Source organism: Diorhabda sublineata, chromosome X (assembly GCF_026230105.1).
Source record: "Diorhabda sublineata isolate icDioSubl1.1 chromosome X, icDioSubl1.1, whole genome shotgun sequence".
Lineage (NCBI taxonomy): Eukaryota > Metazoa > Arthropoda > Insecta > Coleoptera > Chrysomelidae > Diorhabda > Diorhabda sublineata.
The window spans coordinates 18716664-18740555 of NC_079485.1; the positions used below are offsets into that span (position 1 = coordinate 18716664).

At 31.9% G+C, this 23892-nt stretch overlaps 1 protein-coding gene across 6 annotated transcripts in view; it reads left to right on the forward strand.

Annotated features, from left to right (window-relative positions):
* The window catches only part of LOC130451778 (IQ motif and SEC7 domain-containing protein 1), a 158723-nt gene extending 134925 nt beyond the window's left edge, over positions 1 to 23798 (forward strand). For 4 of the 6 annotated variants that reach the window (XM_056791019.1, XM_056791018.1, XM_056791017.1 and 1 more), the window contains 10 exons: positions 5133 to 5378; positions 9758 to 10163; positions 11705 to 11991; positions 14118 to 14410; positions 14476 to 14756; positions 14879 to 15113; positions 15198 to 15437; positions 15799 to 15996; positions 19846 to 20010; positions 21316 to 23798. In XM_056791019.1, coding sequence (XP_056646997.1) covers positions 5133 to 5378; positions 9758 to 10163; positions 11705 to 11991; positions 14118 to 14410; positions 14476 to 14756; positions 14879 to 15113; positions 15198 to 15437; positions 15799 to 15996; positions 19846 to 20010; positions 21316 to 21545 — 2581 coding nt within the window. In that variant the 3' untranslated portion in view covers positions 21546 to 23798. Of the gene's footprint in view, positions 1 to 5132; positions 5379 to 9757; positions 10164 to 11704; positions 11992 to 14117; positions 14411 to 14475; positions 14757 to 14878; positions 15114 to 15197; positions 15438 to 15798; positions 15997 to 19845; positions 20011 to 21134; positions 21205 to 21315 lie in introns of all 6 variants that reach the window. The other 2 variants (XM_056791021.1, XM_056791020.1) reach the window with 1 other exon arrangement.
* The last annotated feature ends 94 nt before the right edge of the window (positions 23799 to 23892 follow it).

Here is a 23892-nt window from a genome sequence, read left to right on the forward strand (position 1 = left end):
GGCTATACTGGCGGGGAATTCGAGAGGATGACTATCGAAACCATAGATCTATCGATAACAGTTATGTTTCAACAATAAATTTTTTTTAAATAAATACATAATAAATGACCCTAACTAACTAATCAAGAATAGAAAAAAAATACACAAACAAATGTAATATATAAATGTATAATATAAAAAATTATGTTCATCTGGGCTGAATCGTTTTTTGGAAACTTCCTTGGCTACAAAATCCGTACCTCCCTATATGATTTACAAAAAACATGAATTAAATTTCTAACAGACCTAATTAACGTTTTACCTTGGTTAGTAAAAAATTCGTATCAGCACAGTCATACGATAATCATATATATAGACGCTACATAGGACTTACCGATTGTATACGTTTAATTTCTAATTTTTCTTCTATTATTATATTATTTACTCAATAGATTTACACGAAACTTCTTAGGTCTTGAAGACCCAGAGTGTCGCTATTCCATCAATTGTTGCGTTGTTTGTGGATCGTAGAAATGTACCCAAGTCTCATCCATAGTAACAATTCGGTTTAAGAATTCTACATCGTTTTCAAATCGAGTACAGATCCAACGCGATGCTTCTACCCTTGCACGCTTTTGGTCAACATTCAGACATTTGGGGATCCATTTTGCAGCAATTTTTCTCATGTCCAAATTGACGTCTAGGCTAACTAGATATCAATACATCCTCGTATAATGCTCCATCAAAATGAAATCTCGACCACGAGAATGCCATGCAGTCTTAACACCCAAAAAAACTAAATTGGCCTAATTAAAAAAAAAAACTTTTACTTACAAGCAAATTTTCCCCTGTACGCTATGTAATACACTTGCCCGTAAGAACAATTGGTTTTGTGTAATTGTAGGATTTGAATATATTTGAGAGTACGTAACATTTAATTAAGCAAATAGTTGCAACTTTTGTGTTTATTACACATAATAGTGTTTCTTTAGTTACAAGGCGTTCTAAAATTAAAATGAAATTCCTTCAAATTATTATTCTCTCCTTGCTATTGCTACCTCTATAGGTTCAATACCTTTTTATATTCCCCTATATTTGTAACTCTTAAAATGATACAATATGAAATATTTTCCGTCTAAATCTGAAGTTAAGTACATTTCTTTAAGTTTACAATAAAAGCTGGTAATATACAATAGGCTAGTTGACAAAATTTGGAAATTAGTTTGAAACTATAGCTTTGCATCTATTTCATCCCAAAAATATATTACTATTTTGAGTTTTTAGAAAAGAATTGAAATTGACCGCGAAAAAGGTCAAGACTGTCTGGCGTCTTGAATGACGTCACACCTCACGAGATAGCTGTGTTTGTTTATGACAGTCAATTGTGTTTTTTAATAAATAAGGGATTCCTCGTATTATAAATACTGTTTAGTGCCCCAATATGAAAGTACAACGATAAAAATGCCAGACAAATTATTCATATACGTTCCAAACAATAAAGAAATACGAAGAAAGTGGTTAAAAATGGCAAAGAGGCAATATGCTCTTACTTTTTCTACTAATTCCACAAATTATTTCTATGAGGATCATTTTGATGTAAGTATCAAACAAAACTTGATGTATATATTAATAAATGTGTAAAAGGGATGAATTTTGCAAAATCTACCATAATATACCAAACATAATATATAAAATGTTATGATTTATTAAGTTAAAGTTTTTGATACTTTGTATTCGCTAACCTCAAAATCAGTTAAGTATTTTCATTCCACAGTGGGTAAATACGACTCTCTGACTGGTAACTGCTATATTAAATAAGACTTTGTTTGTTCTTCACATAATACTTACATATAAGCTTTAACACTGCGGACTTCCGATGAACAAAAGTAGGTCTTCATTGAAAAAAATTTGTCAAGCATAACGGCGTTAATTTTGAGCAAATTACTGCAGTTTGCTTTGTTAAATCCTGATTCTATGGCAAATTATACCTGTCTTTCAAGATTAAACTAAAAACTATTATAGCCCTGAATTAATTCCTATATCTAAGTTTATACAATATATCTTTTTTGTTAATTATGAGACGACAATGCCTATCTACTTAATCTCATACAATTATCGATATACTTTTTCTCTCGCTATTGTTTTCTTATTTCCCGGCGCAGATCTCGATCTTTTTCAATGTTTTTATACTCGGGACACTGTTCCATTGCTTTGACGTCTGACTTCTTTTTCCTCTCTTGGGAGGGATTTTTTTTCGATCAGGAAGGTTCATTTGCTTCATATGCTCCCTTGCGCTGCCCGCTCTTATCACCTTGACTGAGTATATATAGCTCGATGCACTGGCTATTCTTTCTCTTATCCTGGCGGAACGACCTAACCTGTGCTATCCTCCTCTTGTCTATTTTTGGGCACTGCTTTGCTAACTGGTTGTTCCGGAGCGGTATGCATTGTCCAAAATGGTAGTGTCTTTTGCCGGATTTACTTCTTCACTTTCTGCTTCATGTATCTTGTTTATGTGCCCTTGGATTTTTAGGTTAATCTTGTAGTTCTTTGTCGTCTGCATTTCCATAGTACGTTGTTAACGTGTACGATTTGTTTTTTTCTCATTTTCTGACACAATTTGGTATGTAACTGGTCCTGTTTATATTTAATTACGTACGGTCGTGCCATATGGTTTTGCAACTTATTCAATAAGCATACTTTCATGTATATAGATAAACTAAGTCGCCTGGTTTGAATTCTCTTAAAATTATCGTTTCTTTATATTCTGTTACTTTCCTTTTGCTTTCTCTATATATTTCGATACTTGTTTTGAACTTCTCTTTTTCGGTGTAACTTTTTTTGTATTTCGTATTTGAAAATTTTCTAGTATTTTTTAATCTTTCTTTCTCTAGATTATTAGATTTGGTTTCTATTCGATTTGTATCTCGTCTTAACTCGTTTTCTCTTCTGTTCTTTTCTCTGTGCTATCTTTATATGCCCTGTTTCCATCGTAGTGCGTCCCGTTTCTCATCGCTAATGTATTTTCCTTGTCATCTGTCTTTGTATATATGTTCTTTAAGTGAAGGATTTTCTCATATGTTTGCTGTCCATTGCTACTAAGCTACTAATTTTTCGTATAAAAATATGATAAAGACTTAAAGAAACGTCGAAGCGTCAAATTTTATCTTTCCTCCAAAAATTATTAATTATATTTTTGTTATTTATTAATGATATAACTCACATGAGGAATACCGAAATATTTAACATACAAGGAATTTTCTTCCTCAGTTGTTGAAATTTTATTTGTAAAATACGAAAGAGATCCAGTTATAATTTTAAATTGTTTATAGATACATCAAATTTATAGAAATGAAAAATTTGCTCAAATTTTTAAGGCAGTAATAGATTTCTAATATTTATGTGAAGCATTTCTAAAAATTTTTTTTCTTCCTATTTTATCGGTTTTAAAAATTTTATTTCTTATCATATCGATAACTTTTTAATCTATTTTCTAACTATTGTGATTTCTTGTCATAGTACAACCATTATCTAAAAAAATATATAAGATGTAATTTTTTTATTTGAAAAGTACTATATGTTAAATGCTTATTTATTATACACTCATTATATAATTCGTTTGGTTCATGAGAATTCAGACTCATTGTTACTTTTATTTTAAATGTGGGGTATTGTTTTCAACAGTTTATCTCTAAAATGATCTTTTTATGTAACAGTAATAATGAAAATTGTCTTCATTGTATAAAAAAAATTGGTACAATTTTTTATGCAAACCTTTACATGTGATGTATGAAAATGTTTCCCAATGGTAACACGTTACTTATTATAGAATTGGGTAACAGGTGAATTATTAACTATTAAATAATGTTAAAATTCATAACATGTAATAAATTATGCGTCTGAGAAATATATATGTATAATTAAAAAAACACCGACATATAAAAATGAATAACTGAGACAACCTGAGATCTACAAAAATATGTATATAACTTTGTCATGATAAAATACATTGAGCAGTGTGGATAGTATTTTTTTACAATGTAAAAATTTTTGACTGATGGAGGATTTGGCGAATTATAATATAATAAGTCGCAGTTGCACGCAATTGGTAAAGCCAAAGAAAATGCAATTATACAATAAACACGCTAGGCATAATTTGCAATAAGTATTCTATTGCAACAATTGAAAAAAAGCAAACCATGAAAAGTTCGCCCTTTGCAGTCCACTATTCAGGGGTGTACTAGTGGATACTATGAATAGACGCAAAAAATCTTACTTTTTTGCTTATACCAATAAGGCCTGGAAAATAATCATTTCAATGAGATTTTGGTTCAAAGAAAGTAAACACGGCACTCAACCCGCGGGTTTTCATATCTATCTAATCTTAATCCCAGAGTGGTTCAGTACCATTCGATGAACTTTTTCGCTTATATCGCTGGTTATCGCAGTTTTTGGCCGTCCCGAACATTCGTCGTCAGTTAAGCTTTTGAATTCAGCTACTTAAAATTTTATGGTTGGAAATGATGGTGTACAATGTCTACATCCTTTTTCATTTATGTAGGCGTATTCCTTTTAAAAAATATATATTTCGATACCCAATGTTATACATGTTCAGGAAAATTTTCATAAAGACTCACTAATACGATTGTCTAAAAAGGCTGAAATTTCCAATGCATGAGCAAATATATTTCCCAGCCGAATTGCTATGTACTGACATCTTCATTTGGAGGTCGGAATCTTTTCAGACAACCCTCGTATATTGTTCACGTTATAAAAAAGTTTCGTACTCTTCTACTCGATTGATTGTCCCAACTTATTTTACAAATCTTCCAATTAGTCAGTTTGAAAAATTGTTAGATATTGTTTAAATTTTGTAGTATTTGATTTATTTTATGTACACCCGCTTAGGTTTAAAATGAAAAAAAGAATAGAATAAAAATTAAATTAAAAAACTACAAGCTACAAGCAAATAAATTCAAGAAATTGAATATAAACTAATAATTATTCATGTAATCCATAGTGAAAAATTAAATTAAAAAACACCGATATAGAAAAACGAAAACGGAAACCTCTTTAATAAGTAAATACCTTTCTTGTTGTATAAATGATACTATAAAATTCATCATCTTTCATAAAACGTTTATTTTTTCCAGCTTTCCTCCGAAGATGGAGCGTTCCCAGATAGTAAACTCCATGGGCAGCTCGGATCACATTCAGGAACAAACGTATATTCAAGCTCCAAGTTTTGTACAATCTCAAAATTACGTTAACAACTCTTCTGGTTCGATTTACTGCAGATCTCCGAACTCAACGAATTACGTCTCAGTTGCGCAGCCACTTCATAAGAAAGGGTCTCTCAGGAACGGAGATGTCCTTAAGCGATCAAGAGTGCAAACGACGTGAGTAATCTTGAATAAAATAACAATGCACTCTATGAATTATTTTACTATACAAAGGGTCCATTGGAGTTATGATTATGAAATGAAATTATTTGAAATATTTAAAATATGTATTCCACAAATCGGAAACTATTAATGATTTTATTTTCCTGTTTTTATACATCTAAATTGTTTGTTTTTTTAGTCATATCTATCATTTTTATTACCTACATCTTAGTTATTTATATACCAAGGATAAAAAACTGTCTATTATAGTCGAGACTGTAAATTCATAGTCATGGGGCAGCCGAGCTCCAATATGAATATCGAAAATACAGTTTTAGTTTTGATTTTGGACTCATGTGATGCAATTTCTATACAGGTGCTTCAACAGCTCTATTTCCAATATTTCTCTCCTGAAACTTTACCTGTTGAAATATTTTGCGATTTTTTTATTTTCAGTAGGAATGGAATCCCCGATGTATCCCTCGGCGACTGTTCAGGATTTCCTTCCTCCGGCTGTTATAATGACAAAATTTATGTGTCAGAATTTAACAGAATTGTTGTGCGCCTAAATATGTTTACACAAACTACTTGCACTGTACAATTTGTTATATTATAATTGATAAAAAAACATATTATCAGTACAATGTTTCGGTTGTGAGTTGGCGTATTGTTTGAATATTTTTAAAGGATTCGCTCCGTCGCAAAATTAGTAATTGCAAAACTCGCTTTTGGGTTATTACAAATGTGTCACCTTTATTCACAATATATTTGATTATTATTATACGTAGTTCGTCTCTTCAACAAGCCCAAGAAGCCGTCTTTCCCGTTTTGGGGCTGGTTCCAATTTTGCAATTCACAGTTTTGACTGTTTTTTCGTACTTAACGTACACAGTGTCTAACTTCTTTCTTGTCTTTCAAAAACAAATCTTTAACGACAGCTCGGCACACAATGTTTTCCATCTTCAGAAAAATTTTCATATCGAATCACAATTACTTCAAATCCCATTTTTGTACAGGTAAACGAAATAGTAATTTATCTACGACTAACACTAAAACTAAGCATTCAAAAACTCAAGTAAATACGTAAAAGTACATATTATACATATGTTTAAAAGCGTGCGAAAAAGAACAATACTTTCAATATAACACCCAAAAGAGTGCAAGAAAGTTCAATGCTTTTAAAACGGGATAATCATCATAACACTCTTATTTATTTGTATATTTATCAAGTTACCTTAGATAATTTTGTGTTCTGTGTTCTGACAAAGGTTCTGTCATTAAGAAGTGTGAAACGTCATCGTCATTTTGCAAAATATTTCTCGAGTTTTGATTGATAAAACACTGATTGTTAAGCTAAGTACACATGGAAGAAGTATCTGATTTCACTCCTCCCGAAATTGCGTGCAATGTAACTCAAAAGCTGCTTCCGGAAAAGTCAAGAAAAATGTACATGAAGTCATATGGCGATTTTTTGGATTAGTGTAGCATTAAAAAAATCAAAAATTACGCGGAAAATATTCTTATTGCATATTTCTCGGAAAAGTCAAGCCAATGTCATTGGAAATCATTAACGTTATGGTCCCATTATTCAATGTTAAAAACTATTATAAATTCAAATTTCAACATTGATATAAGTCTATTTCAGTATATATTAAGTATTTTTTAATGTGGTCGTAGATGTCATATTTCATTATACTTGTGCGTGAAGTACTTGCGCAATTGCATGAAGTAGAATTTTTTTCACGAACGGAAAAAGTTAACCACAGGAGCCGCTGTCGGGCGATTGCAGCATATTCCATGATTGAAAAAAAAGACACTTTATGCACATGTTGCATACATTATTTTTTCTACAGTCCTATACAAAAAAATTCAAATGCAAATTTGGGATATCTTAATTCAACTCCTTCGGTAAATTACAATTAATAACGAACACATAATGATTGAACTGAAAGTGAATTGTAGGCAACGATATTAAGAAAAACAAACAACTAAATATTTGTTTCACTTCGTAATGTGAATATTGAAAACGCAATTGTTGAATTGGCTCATGTGAATTTTCCAGTCACGCTTGTGTCTATGATGTAGATGGTGGGTTTAAAAACCTGCTGTTATTAATTCCTTGCACAATTCTTGAAGCACAACTTATTCTTAAGTTGAGAGAATTGCTCACATACCCTTCGGCAACAGCAGTGGATTTCCATCCTCCATGTTGTTTTAATTGAAGAATGTCTCCACCCGAATCAACTAGAAGAAGAAGAAGAATCAACTAGACCTGTATATTCTTCTGGATGTGGTAAATTTGAATATTGCGCAATTAATGATGGAATTTTCGAAAAAGTGACTGTACTAACAACTTATTCTATATATTTTCCGTTTGTACCAACAACTTATTTTGTACATTTTCCGTTTCTATATGATAGAAAGACGTGGTTGCTGGTTCGTTTTTCGGTCTCAGATTAGCATATGATATAAATGTATTAAATTCATGTTTGAACTGATTTCTGCAATAACTGTAAAACGCCGACTTGTATGCATTTTGGAATCTGGAATCGTGATGAGTAGAAACTCCTTATTATTTTTAATGTCATCAAAATTTATTACAAAATATTTACCTTTATACATATTTTCTCTCCGAAAACCTTCAGCTATTCCCAGTATTAATGTAACCTACGAATTGATATGTAAAGTAACAAAAAACTATTTAAATATTTAAAAATTTTACTTTAACCGTTGAATATTCTCTCTTTTGAGAATGTATTAGATTTTTTAGATTTGTACCCAATCGATTTTCGTTTATGAAATTATATCAATTTGGCATATTTACCTAAATCTACATTATCATTTATAATTCTGCTTTTATTTTAGACTATTGTAGAGGACTTGAATTTTTTAGAACTTCAAAATAAGCCAATAGCACGCGTTCTGTGAAGCTGTGATTATTATTTTGGTTTCGCCATTCCATAAAAATGTCATATTCTTTTAAATAGTTTTCTTTGGATTTTTCCGGCTACAAATTCAATGCTGGCACATTTCACTTCTAGGATTTCTTCATCTTAACAATATTAATAATAGAAAGCCACTACTAAATTAAGACAAATTGAATTACTGATTAAAGTTTAATCATTTCATGTGCTTTCTTGTCAAAATCAAAGGTGACATGATATTTTTTTCAATAAAGGTGTGAACGGATTGCACTAATCAAATGTGTTAGCTTATGGATAGTGTGAAATAAAGTTAACGTTATAGCACTTTTTTTAGAGCTTTTTCACATTTTTCACTCGTAACTATCCGTATCTAGTTTATATTTTTATCGTTTTCACAGTGAACGGATGTAGATGCTCGTTTATGCATGAAGTTCATACTTTTCCACCTAATATAACAAAAGCATAGTGATACGATTATTGCGTGATCTGCAGACGCTATCAACTTCTAATTAGTCCATTGAAATGAAAATTTAGCACTTACCGTGCGTTTGTCTGAGGACACGATGAAACATCTAGGATGTGTAGGGGGGTCACTAGGAGCTTAAATGTTAAATATATATTAAAAAAATTATTGAAATATTTGCAAATGTTGCACCAAAAATGCTGTGTTATCATCGAAGTTAGAATCTAAGAACATTTGAAAAAGAAAGAGTGTATTTTTTTCATATTTTCAACAAACCGTCGATCTTTTAAATTAGATCTTACGAAGCTGTATTATTCGCATTACTCATGGATCTCCAAATGTATAACTTAGATTTATTTATATCGTAAAATCTAATGGCGAATCGCCCTGTCTAATATCTCATACAGATACGCCAGGTTAAAGTGACCCAATACAACTTTGTTACATCAATCGTTTTCGATCACTATATAGTTAATATCTTTATATAAGAAGTCAGAAATAAATGCTCCAATTTCACATTTCTCTATTGTCCTGAAAAAATTTTCAATTTATTTAGATGTCGTAACCATTACAAATACATAACTATAAATATTCTTTATATACGAATATTTATTTATATATAGATGGTTTTCAATTGGTCAAATATTTTTTCATTTTACACCTGTATATACATACTTTTATTATTTAACATTAATATTTTATTACCATCACGTTGAAGTCTGAGGTTTAATTTCATTTCCATATTATCCGTAAATTGGACCAGTAACGCTTGATACGCAAATAGTTATTGTTCTCATATTTTCAAGATAAATAAACATAAAAATATTCCAAATTTTGTGACTAGCTATTTTTATAACTTTGTAAATTATCTATTTGTGAATTTTCAGTGTTTACAAGTATTTTTAATAATTTGTGTCCTCACTGGGATTCATAATTATATGTATTAATTATAACGTGTCTTTTGTGTGTTTATGAAACATTTTAAGAAAAAAATGCCTTATTTTCAGTTACGAGTTATCGCAAGATATCCTAGACAAGCAAATCGAGGTATTGGAACGTAAATATGGAGGAGATAAGGCACGAAACGCAGCTCTTACTATTCAAAGAGCTTTTAGAAGATACACGTTACTTAAAAAATTCGCAGCTATTACAGCTATGGCAAAAGCCGAAAAGAGGATTAGTCGAAGATTACCTGCAACTACCGAAGACTATAACCAAACACCCACTACTGAACAACCATGCAACGAGTATGCTTATAGCTTTGATAACCACGATTGTAATTCTTTGAGGATGATGCCTGTGCGATCAATGTCTTTAAGAGAAAGGAGACACATAGATAATATGCATTTACCACGAAGTCAGTCTGGAACTCCCACTGTTTGTTGGCAAAATTATTCTTCCTCTTCATTACAGGTAATTTGGTATTTTTAAATAAAAACAAGGTATCTCATTGTACAAGTCTTAGATTCTTGATAATTCCCAGCCTCATTTTTTTCCAGCAATTGAGACTCTTTCTTGACCACTCCTATTGTTGTCAATAAAATTTTGCGCAGTTAGATGGTCTAACTTTTATTTCATATCCTTTTTCTTTCTTCTGATATTTTATATCATTTATTTCCGCTTTCTATCATTTCTAAGCTAATTCTTCACATTCCATTATTCTTAATTTTGATGTTTTTGTTGTTACTTTTTCTTACCATTTTTCATATTTATGATATATTTTTTATGTACTTTTGAGATCATATATTTCTTTAATTGTTAGTCCTTCACTTGCTGCTTAATACATTCCATAATTAAACATATTAAACAATTTTCACAAATTTGCTGAGCTCATAGGAGATAATAATAATAATTTTATTGTTATCAAACTCATTTTGAGAAAAGGTTATATGCTTTTTAAAACTTTATGAGTTTCTCGTATATCATTCGGAGCTGCAATAATTTCTCCTCTTGGTTTGTTTGAATCGACCCTATCAGTTCATTCGTAACATTTTCAGTTTCTTTATAGTAATGGTGTAATAGAGAAATTCGCGTTTAGCTATTTTCAGTAGAAAAAATAGTATTAGAACAGTAGTCGATGATATAAATATGAAACCATTACTTGGCAATACGATTGAATATGATCCATATAGCTACGTAAAAAAGAAGCATCCCTATTAAAATGTATTTTGCCAATAAATGCCGCATAACTCTTTTTTTGTATATAAAATCCTATAATATCGTAAAACATAATTTTGTTTCTATGTTTACCATGGCAATAATTGAAACCGATAGCTGTAGACTCCATGAGTACATGCTTATTATAAACTTTGAATTATGAAAAAATGAATAAAAGAGATTTTCTGGAGTGTGAAACATAATATGAAATAATAAAAGCTGCTTAAAAAATACACTGAATCAGATTTGACAAAAAGTTTCGTGTTAAGTATTATTCACCCGTTACGGAATGTTATTTGAATAATGTTGACAATTTCACATAATCCAAAATTACAAAGTGCACATTCTTAAATTTTACTAGCGAAGACGAGTCATGAAAAAAATTCGGGTTTCACGAATATCATTTATGTAACTTCTGCGATAAACAACCAGGATTCTTTCGTAATCAATCACAAAAAAGATAGTACTAATCAACTTTGACGTTATTAAACAATAATTTGTTTAGAAGAGAATGCACAATTTCTATTTATAATATATAATGCGAAAATTATTTAACAATTTAAAGATGTCAATCAAGTATTCACTTTATTAGTCAACTTTATAGAAGTAGGTGAGTGTATATAGAAATGTTCATAGGAATAAACACGTGTTTATAGTATTGACCTTGTAACCATTAACTTTGTTTACTTAATACATATTATTTTATTCAAATTTGGTAAATTCATTTTTAATGGAGTACCATCTTCATCATATTTAATAAAATTGATTTAGAATGGTGCATTTTTTCAATATTCCAGCATTATTATTCACCAGCTGAGAACAAATCTGATCTTTCTACACAAGTTACTCCCAGTAGCACTTCTTGTGGCACTCCAGTTATGTCATCAAATGGATATATGCGCTCCAGGAATAGTTTGTCAAGTAGAAAAGTACCACCGGAGGTTCCTAAAAGAACTTCCAGCATTTCGTCTAAATCCATAGAACCGCATCGCCAAAAAAGTAATGGGTTAATAAAAACTACGGAAAACGGGTCTTTATCAAGTGTACAAAGTTCTGGCAGCGATAGTAGTATTTCTACTGAAAGGTAACAATATAAACAAAATTATAATTAATGAATAAAAAATGAAAAGAAAAATTTTGTTGGTTAATTTAAATCAACCAATTACGCTCGGATCCGAAGTTCATTCATTCGTTGGTAATATCAATTACTAATATTTATTTCGGTAATGTTGGTAATGTCAATGTATGTTGAGTTACAGCCTCCAAATGTTCAAATAAAAAGTAGGGAAATGTGTGGTACATAATTTGGAAATTCCTTTCATTTCTCATTCAAACAACAAATTTATTGCAAAAGTTGATACTTAAAAAAATTATTTATTCAAACAAATTCAGTACAACAAACTTAAATCTCGAAAGGTAATACCATTTAGTTCCCGATAATAATGAATGAATTGAAACTCATTATCAATACTTGCTACTAACACATGGTTTTATTTGAAATTCCTCAGCTTGGTGCCTAGTAGTAGTTTGAAAACTGTTTGTTTGTGAAATTATACACAAAGGATCCAGTAAAAGATTTATTCAAGAAAAAATGACAAACTTACTTATAACCGACATTCAACAAACTTCATTTTTTTTAACAAGAGAATTCAAATTTCACTACACTAGCGCTCTCTAAGGCCTAAGACTGAGCCAGGATATACATAGTTCCAAGCGCGCCAAATACAAAATGAACTTCATAGTTTACAAGTGCTCAGGGCACAGTTACCCAGTCATAGACTGTTTCATTGTATCTCAACTGCTCTAAGTTGATTTAACTGGTGACTGGGTTCCTGATCTGATGTCGCTAATGTATATATATATATATATATATATATATATATATATATATATATATATATATATATATATATATATATATATATATATATATATATATATATATCTTCTAGCCATTACGACAAGCCATTGGGGATGTTAGATGTTAATATCGACAAACATGTCGATTGACATCACGCTCTTCAGAGGAGATGTAATTCAATCTTCGTCGAGGCATTAGCCAATAAAGTAGCTGTTTTCTCCCTTGAAGAACGGCAGAATCCATTTTCGAAATATCAAATTTCGAAATTATTTCAGGGGTGAATAGTAGAAATAATTAATTTTGATATATTTGACACTTGATATATATCAAACCCTTTAAAATTTCAGTGCAGAACTACTGTCAAAAGCTTGGACTAATTGATGTATAATTTGTTCTAGTAGATGAAGATTACCAAATCCTTATATACAACTCTTCTTTTTATTTATTTATAAAGTCGGTCCTTTCAGATTATCGAACTGTATCGATTCGCACATTCATATGTATGTACAGGTGAATAAAAAATATTTATTCAGGATAGATCTTCAGCTTTACTGTATATCTACCGCTATAGCATTTACAATATGGTTATTATAATGATGATCATTTTGACCATCAAGCATGCAAGACTCAAAAATAATCTAGCTGCATTTCATTTTATAATATTTAAACACCATCTAGGCGTTCCTTTTGACACTAAAACGACTTTTATTAGTTATAAGCAAGAAAAGAGGGGACCTGTTATCTCGAGCAATACATTAGTAGTTCAGCACATATGGGAAGAGTTATAAAAACATCCACTGCCTTTTTAGATATAATAATATTTATTCAATATATATTCAATAAAAAGTTACTTTATAATAAATAAAGAATAATACTAGGTACTATTAAAGTTCAAAGCAGCGCCCACCCTACAGTTTTTTAATATTTAATACTGGTTCCTTCCCGCTGGTGAATGCAACCAGTGCGAGGGAATATCTAAACAAATTACTACTATGTATATGGCAACAAGTATGGCGTCAGTATAATTAGATAAGTATAAAATTTTCCATTCTACATAATTTGGTACTAGGCATCTTTGTGATAGTTGTTCTGTTAAGCAGTTGTTTGGTTAATTAACATTCAGATAATCGAAGTTTCACTGTATGTGAAAAATATGAATAAGAAATAATTTCGTTCATTTGGCAAAAAAAAACGTAACATTATCGTGAACTCAATGATTTTACTTGTACAACTAAATTGGGGATTTATAACTATCGCTTTAAGGTGATTCAAGTAGACATGACTTTATGAAGTTAGAAAATATACTTTTCTAATATTGAATTTCCTCTAAATGTCAATAATAATTTCAGATTACAGTGTGAATATGCTAGTTCGCCAGTGTGGAAACGGAAAGGTAACAACAGTGGGTCCGAATATGCAGAGCCGGCATTAGAGACTAGTCTTGGAAATATATCTAATGTTAGTTCATCGACTTATACTTTAGTAGAGAGAGGAACAGATCAACAGAACCCCAATAGTTATAAGATTTCAGAAACCATTAGGAAACGGCAATACCGCGTGGGTCTTAACTTATTTAATAAGAAACCAGAAAAAGGTATCGCCTATCTCATCAGAAGAAGCTTTTTAGACAATTCTCCGCAAGGTTTGTAAAAAGTCTCTTATCATTGATGTATATTTAGTGTTTCAATGTTTATTTTAATGTTATAGGAGTAGCTAGATTTCTTATTTCGCGGAAGGGCTTGAGTAAACAAATGATTGGGGAATATTTAGGAAATTTACAAAGTCCTTTCTGTATGGCTGTGTTGGAATGTTTTGCTGCCGAGCTGGATCTTTCTGGCATGCAAGTTGATGTTGCATTGAGAAAATTCCAACAACATTTCCGAATGCCCGGAGAAGCTCAGAAAATTGAAAGATTAATGGAAGTTTTCTCCCAACGATATTGTCAGTGCAATGTAGATATTGTTGGACGACTGAGATCACCAGATACTGTAAGTATATTCAATTTGCTATATCGTCCTGAAAATTATTTGGTTAAGGTTTGTTTATTACTGCAGCTTTTTGTTTATATATAAATAAATCTATATATGAATCAAATTTTTTATGATTTTAGATTTTTGTTCTCGCTTTTGCAATAATCATGCTTAATACAGATTTGCATACTCCAAGTATAAAGCCAGAAAGGCGCATGCGCTGTGAAGATTTTATTAAAAACTTAAGAGGTATTGATGATTGCGGAGACATTGATACTGACATGTTAGTAGGAATATACGATAGAGTGAAAGCCAACGAATTCAAACCTGGATCAGATCACGTGACACAAGTAATGAAAGTACAAAGTACTATAGGTAAGTTTTGTAATTTGGGGTATAGGAGCGATGTATTAAATAATGTGTTGAGTTTTATTCTTAACAATATATTCCCTTTTTTAGTGGGAAAAAAACCAAATATGGCTCTACCACATCGCAGGTTGGTGTGCTACTGTCGTTTATATGAGATCCCGGATATCTATAAGAAAGAGAGACCTGGTGTGCATCAAAGAGAAGTGTTTCTTTTTAATGATCTTCTAGTAATTACAAAAATTCTGAGCAAGAAAAAATCATCAGTTACATACACTTTTAGAAATAGTTACCCTTTGTGTGGCATGGTTGTAACTCTATTTGACGTTCCACGTAAGTTTCTTATATTCAAAATTTCAAACATTTCTTTTATCTATTATCATATAATTGAAACTCCAAAAAAATAGTAAATGTGGAGTATATCTCAGGACTAAAACAGATTTGTGTCTATGTACAACAAATTGCAGAAACCGCTTATTATTTCAGATAAAGTGAATGCTTATTTATTTGGTAATTATCACAATATCTGTTACCAACCATTAAAAATTTCACATCAGAAGTGAATATTATGTCTAACACTCTTCACACTTAAATGTAACATGGTTCTCATATGTTCTCTTTTGGTTTCTTAGATGAAAGAAATTAATATTCAATTGATTACTATAATTCATAATTATGCTTTAATTTATTTTAGATTATCCATATGGTATAAGACTAAGCCAGCGAGTAGATCAAAAAATACTAGTTACATTTAATGCCAGAAACGAACATGATAGATGTAAGTTTGCAGAAGATTTGAAAGAGGCTGTTAGTGAAATGGATGAAATGGAAAATCTTCGAATAGAAGCTGAATTAGAAAGACAAAAATCTAATAGGGGAGGAGGCAGAACAGGTAATCGTATATTCATTCATAATTTTAATACTGATGAAAGATTACCTAAAAGTTATTTAAACAATTTGCTCAGTCAAATTTGGAGGAAATAGCGGACTGTATTTGATATTAATTGTTGTAAGTGTGGTGACCACGCCATGGTCCCTTGCATTTCATAGAACTTGATACAGGTACGCATTTCTCCCAACAACTCCCTCAATAAAACAATAATCCTTACACCCCTGACTGACCGACACCTGACCCAGTAAATTCCAAGCTACCTTCTTTTTAGGAATTTAAATTCTCCTTCCTTCTATAACCTTCCTAATTTCCTAATAGCATACAATTAAATCAATCCTCTCCGATATATCTGTTACACGTCGTAGGAAAAACCAATATAACTGCCTACTTCTAACTTATCATTGTTCCATTCTTACACAAACCCAGGTAAGACATTTTGAATCGAAGAAAATTTCATTCTGTCTCGGAGCAGTACAGCAATCAGATCTAGAACGCCGAGTTCTCAGTGGAGCTACACAGTTTTCAGAGATTCGGCTCGCTCGACGTAGTTTATATCATATATATTTTTGTGTATATTATTTTGTTGATTTATATACAGGAAGTTTTAAGTTATCGAACTTTGTCCATTATGCTACCTCTTCACTATCTTTGACATTAAAACTAGCGTTCACAACTGGTGACCCTGAAGTGATAAGCAAAAGACGCGAGAACAGTAAACATTTTTTGTGGGCGTAAAGAGTATGTACGCAGTGTGAAGTGCAGTGATAGCTCTTTGGTTCGTTTCTCGTCAAAGAAAAACAGCGAACTTCGTTTCATTACGTCTACCAGCATTCTTACCTACGAAACCGGCACTCTGGTCCGCGATCGTAAAATGAAATTCCTTTGCACATATTATAATAGACGAAGGGGAAAAATTCATTTCCACGATCGTGGCACTAAACCCGATATACAATGCCCAATGCGGCAGAGCTTTCACCGAAGAAACCTTACCCACATTCTGGATTAGACGTTACTCGCAGCCATTCGAATGATTATGGCTACACAGTAAAAAACAACCACTTAACGAAGCCGCAGAATTCACAGATCCGAACGCCTTCATGACAACAAGAAAAGAGCATCAAATCGCTGAGACCTCTGTAGCTGGTATGCTGACGGAAAAATTTGACCAGCTTGCTCTCGATTTGAGTCGAAAAATCGAAACAATTTCAACATGCTCTTCGGACAACCTACACGCCGCGATCATTATCGCGCACATCCGTGCGTTCACGGGATATCTAAAATTTGAAAAATGAAAAAAATGACGGTGATATCTGATAGTATCACTCCAAACATGGAGCTGGAGCGAAAAGTGCCACCATTTTGCAAGTTTACGGGAAACGCACACGGCGGTCGTTAAAGGCGGTGGCCAACAACAGCCGATATTCGCGTCTCCTATTTGTTAAAGATCAAGGGACAAAGAAGTATTTCTTGATTGACACCGGCACCGACATATGCGTCGTCCCTCGCGCTATGATGAACAGGTCGACGAAGAAGACCAAATACGAGCTCGCAGCAGCAAATGGTTCTACAATCCCCATGTATGGCATGATTGCGTTTAGATTAAATTTTGGCCTCTGACGCCCATTTGCGTGGAACTTTGTCATCGCCGATGTCACGAAACGAAACCGATCATTGGTATCGATTTCTTGGCACATCTCGGAGTCCTCTTAGACGCTCAAGACGGTTTAGCAGCGACATACGTACGTAAAAGTAATCTCTGGTGATATGCCGTATCACAAAATCCTCGCGAATTTTCCCGAGGTTAGGCGTCTTGTTGGCATGCACCAGAAATACGCCATATCACGAAACACTACATCAAAACAACAACGAAGTGCTTCGAGACCTGGATTTCGTATTCGTTTATCTGGATGATGTTTTGAGAGTGTCCCATAATGAGGCACAACACCAAGACCGTCTGAGATAAGTGTTCTAAAGGCTAGCAAACGTAATCAACATATATAAGTGCGTATTCGGCGTCAACGAGGTAGTATTCCATGGTTACAACGATACAACAAAGACAAAATCAAGCCACCGACTTAGAAAGTCCAGGCGATCCTCGATTACCTACAATCGCAGACGTCAAACAGCTGCGTCAGTACCTTGGTATATTAAATTTTTCCCGAATTGTCAAGCCGCATACAGCGCAGAAGCTAGATCCTTTGAACGAGATGCTAAAGGGAGACTTGGAAGAAAAGACCACGATACAATGGACCTCAGCAACGAAGCAGGTATTCGAAAAGACAAAACAAGACCTAGTGAAAGCCACGTTACTCGCACACCCGAAAACCGGCGTGGAGCTCGCACTCATCTGCGACACCTCGTACGTCTCAGTAGGCGCAGCTTTACAACGAGAAATTTACGACACCTGGCAGCCATTGGCCTTTTCTCGAAGAAGTTAGGCCCAGTGAAGGTCTGTTACAGCGCATTCGATAGGGATTGCTAGCAATTTACCTCGCCTTTGAACATTTTAGACACATGATGGAGGCTCGAACATTTCCGATATATACGAATCACAAACCCTTTAAAAGGCTTATCCTCGGGAAACCTTGATTTTATCATCCATTTCAGTTCGGACATACGGAACATATGCGAGAAAGACAACGTTGTGGCCGATACGCTCTCACGTAACGAAGAAATCGAAGCACCAGTCGACTATGCCGATCTAGCAGCTTCGCAGAGAAGTTAATTCAATCAGGATCTTCTTTGCAACTGAAACAAATACAGATGTCGGGAACGAATATACTGATTACTGAGATACTTTAAGCAGCTCGCCCTTACATAAGACGAGCTTTCAGAAAAGCTCTTTTCACCAAGTATAGAAGCCACTGCAAAGTTCCCAGAAGTTTATCTATCGATCAAGAAAGATTGCCGAGGGTGGGTAAGAGCTTGAGCGATCAAAATTTATCAGACACGTGCACGCACCTTTAGGAAGTTTTGTCCCACATTCAGCAAAAATCCAGCACGTGGACATCATTATGTAGCTGTCAAAGGGAAGTGAGGTACTGCTTGACTTGACAACGCCTTGTGCTCTCGTATTTTAAAATACTCAATATAGGTACACATTTCTCCGAACAACTGCCTCAATATAACAATAATCATTCCACCCCTGACTGACCCATACTTGTCCCAGCAAATTCCAAGCTACCTTCTTTTTGAGAATTCCAAGTCTCCTTTCTTTTATAAACTTCTTAATGTCCTAATAGCATACAGTTAAATCAATCCTCTCCGATCTACCTGGTACACGTTAGAATAAACCAATATTCAATTGCTTCCTTCGACCTTCTCATTGTTCCATACTTACACGAACCCAGGCGAGACGTTTTTAAACGAGAATTCTTTTCTGTCTCGGGGCAGCGCAGCGATCAGGTCTCTAAAGCCGAGATCTCAGCGGAGTTACGCAGTTCCCAGAGATTCGGCTCGTGTGACGTAGTTTAATTTTTCGTTGTATATATTTTTGTGTATATTGTTTTGATGATGTATATATGGTAAGTTTAAACTATCGAACGTTGTTCATTATGATACCTCTTCAGTATCCTCGACACTAAGACTAGCGACCATATAAGAAATTCTAGCTTTTATCAGTTTCATAGTTTTAAATAAAATCTTAGCCGTCTAAATTATATATTTGATGAGTCTCTTAGCATTAACGTTGAAATTTATTTTGCATGTGTTGAGTGGGAGGATACACTATCATTTTACATCATAAGAACAATGGACAATGGATTAAAGAGTTGTTAATAGCTCGATTCAGAATGAATTATGAAATAAGAATATCAAACATTATTAATGTGAAAACATTTTAATTTGTAGGTACAGAAAATCGCGATAGTGGTGTGGCAGATGTCGAAGTATGTCCCTATCAATGTCCTTGTTCCCAATTGCCGTCAATGAGCGCCAATGAAGAAGAAATTCACAATGATCCACAGATTAAACGATCAGCTCTTAGCAATTCACTTCTTGACATCCATGAACAGTGTAAGTGCTTTTATTTTGCACATATATATTTCTTTTATATTTAGAAATTCAAAATCTAATCACTTATTATGTATCTTTTCAATCTATTTAACTGTTTTTGTACACTTAAATTAGTATTATAAAATTTTACTTCAATTAATAAACAATACGTTCTATATTTAGCCATATCAATTACAGTGGAGATTTGAAAAAATCTGTATTGTACCTAATGGTTAAGAAGTTTACAGTTATAGCAATTTGTAAATAAAGGATATAGTCTGATTTGGAAGCTGGTTAACCACATATATATTCCAATTGAAGTGTATTCCTCTTACAGAATAATATAGCATAATAATTCTTTAGTCTACAGTAAGAAATTAGTTTCAAATTAAGTGCAAGAAAATTTCACATTTCAGGCTGTTATAATATATAATAAAAACTAACATTAACCAGAAATTTAGAGGTCTTTCCAGAAATTAGTTTATGCAGGTCTGCAAAAATTAATAAACTAAAGCTGTGATCTTATTAAATATAGATATTAGTATGTATTAAATAGTGCCCCTATATGTTCAGGCAATTTTGTCTGTGTTCAGTTATTGTGCAATTTTGACAATTAAAAAAATATAGAGTAGACGTCTTTGAGTTGTCAGAAAACAGCCAGCGTTTTATTTTTTATTTAAGTTTATTGTAATTTTTCAACTGCAAGGATTTACATAACCAATAGATCTCTCTAAAAGCAAATGGAGATGACCACGCATCAGCTACTCGAATGTAGATAAGTTAAGTTGTGCTTATGCTCTCATAACATCAAACTACAAATGAACAAATTGAAATTAAAATATTATCTGATCATCAACCACAGTAGATTCGTACTTCCAAGAGATTTAGACGAAGACACACAAATTTTATAAATAAATACCATAACAGGCTTTTTCTTAAATATTTTGTTTAATGTAATTAAATGATGCTATAAAGATACTGTTGTACAAAACTCATTTTTTTATTCATTTGCTATTTTAAATAAATTATCACTTATTACACCTAATTAACATAAACTGCAATAACACCAAAAACGTAACAAACTAGTAGGAGGAATAGACCGAAATATTGAGCTGCTCAAAAATAATTGAGTTATTGTTTTCTAGTCTTGGTGCTACCATTGAGAACATGTTAATTTAATAATACACGTGGCGTTTGTGCTGCCGTGAGAACAAGGTATAAAGAATTCATAAATAAGATGATGATATTTCATTCAAATTTGAAATTAACAAATTAACAAAATACAATATTAGTAAAACCGATTAGCAATTTTTAAATTTTGTTTAGTTGCAGGAGAGAAGGCACAGAGAAGAGGTAGTGTCGGTTCGTTGGATAGTGGAATGTCTGTATCATTCCAATCAACATCGGCGAGCTCCTGCTCCCGCAACGATAAATTAGCCGTCAAACAAGGGGGAAAATCGGGAATATTGAACCTGCAAGGTCATCAAAGTCACCAAGGTTTTCTAGGAGGAATTTTTAAGAAGCAATCATCCGGCGCCAAGTCCACAGAAGTATAAAATATTTTAAATATTTTTCGCTTGTAATGGGTAGTATTTAATGCTGCAATATACTGCTCGTTATATGTTACCAAGTTTTGCTCGAGTTTGAAATATCAAATTAGATTTTGATATCTTAGACTAATGCCTATTATAATACTTTTGAAACGTTGATACATTTTTCAATTTTTTTTACTTTAGAAGTAAGTCCAGGAGATCTGTCCACACCTGTCCCGTTCAAATATTTTATTTACTAGTATCAACAAACATTAATTTCGAATCTATTTTTATCATTGTAAATAATTTTCTTGTAATAAGAAATGCTTATTGTAAATGGTACCTGGCAATTAATAATAAATAATTGAAAATGGGGTAATAATTGTAAAAATATGTTAACTAGATGTTGCTTAGTCATGTCAATCATTTTATATGCATAAATAAAATATAAGTAATTTTGTATTACAAATTATAAAAATAAATTCGAATTCATGAGTTGTATAGGGCGAGATAGTTCCACAAAATCATTTACTGCAGTCTCTATCATCAATATTAGTCTTACTATACTGCTTTTGTAGAAAATGCCATTTCTTTGATGAAGTTAATGAGTTAAGGAATTAAAAGTCTTATAGTAGTACTTAATGCCCCATATAGAGATTAATACTTTGAGATCAGACCATTATGTGAAGTTAATCTTTTTCACTTTAAACATACATTTTGAACTCGAATGTCTAGTCGTATTTATTGTAAATTTGGTGAATGTATATAGTTTTTAAATAGTTGTTTTGAGGAATTTTAAACTACATCGACCTATATTGAGATATAATTACTCGAATGGTATTATAATAGACATAGTAGCACATATTTAAATGAAATATCATTTATTCAGTTCATTTAATTAAAAATTTGTTTTACATTTCACCAGTACATACTTTTCCATTTTGATATATAGTAATTCTTTTACTAAAACTCTTCATTTGCTTGTAATATTATGTTTCTTGTTAAATCTAGTTTTGTTTAATATTTTTTCCCAATTAAAGTCATTCATTATTTAATAATCAACGGCAACCTTACACTGGTAGCCATTAAGTTTTAGATACACTTGGTAGAAATTACCTGTTTCTACTTTTAAATCCCTCTTGCTATTCTACTCTGATCTTTATTGATTCCCTTGGTTTTATTACAAATATTAGTTAACGATATTGCGTCAAAACATATATGAAATTATAATTATATGGAGACTTTCTGTAGTCCTACCAATTTGTATTATTTTTATCTGTAAGGTGATTCTGGAAAAAATATTGAATAATTCATTGTAAGTTTTGTTTTTTGAGAAATTACTATTCGTTTTAAAATATACTTGAATTCTAAAATCGCTTGTTTTTGATATAAATACCGCTCTTAATAATAATTAAAGATGAAATAATCACTTACAATTGACTATTATAGAATAATTTGATATGAAAAGTAAATTGGTGTTTTGTATGAGGAGTTATTCTTACTTCACTGATGACATTAATGTTGATAATATTAAAAATTTAAATGCAATAATGAAGGCGGCTTATCTGTGGTCCTACTTTCTGAAAATAATGAATTATTCATGTTATATTGGCTAAAGATTTAATTTTATGAAAAAAAATTTATTTATTTTGTCCATTATGAAGAGGTACATATCAAAAAAGTTTTTTCTGTTCATAATAAAATAAACTTATTAGTATTTATTATAGCGACCCGACATCCCATTCATAATGAAAGAGATATTTTTGGTATTTTAAGGAATTCAAATCGGCATACCAGGTAAAAATAATTTGTAATTTAACACTATTTTTCTTTTGCTATTACTGCTTTATATACCTTTTGGTACATTAAAATTAAATTGAATTATTACACTTGAATGATGGAATTATTTATCGACTTGATAGCTATTACATACCTGTGATATATTGATTATTTGGAATGTGAATAAATAGAATAATTTATTATTTATCAGAACTAAAATTTCTGTTGGTCATCAAAAACTTTGTAAAGTTTAGAAAATAAGTCAGTTTGATCAATATTAGTACTCTTGTTCATACTATTTTTATTTATTCTATTGCCATTGAAACAAGGATCATATTTCCAAGAAGTTTTTGTATATTTAAATTGTTTTAATATTTCTAGAACAAGTTACCCTGTGTATAAAATACTACTATGTAAGGAGTAACCTATTTGTTTGTATATTTTAAGTTGTGCATGACAAAAGTAACCAAATATATTTTCACCATTTTTAAGTGTTAATGCTTTTTATTTTTTTAATCATTTCCTCAAGTTGCTACCATAATATGAATAATAAGACAACCATTACCTCTATCGAGATGAGCTGTGCTGTGAT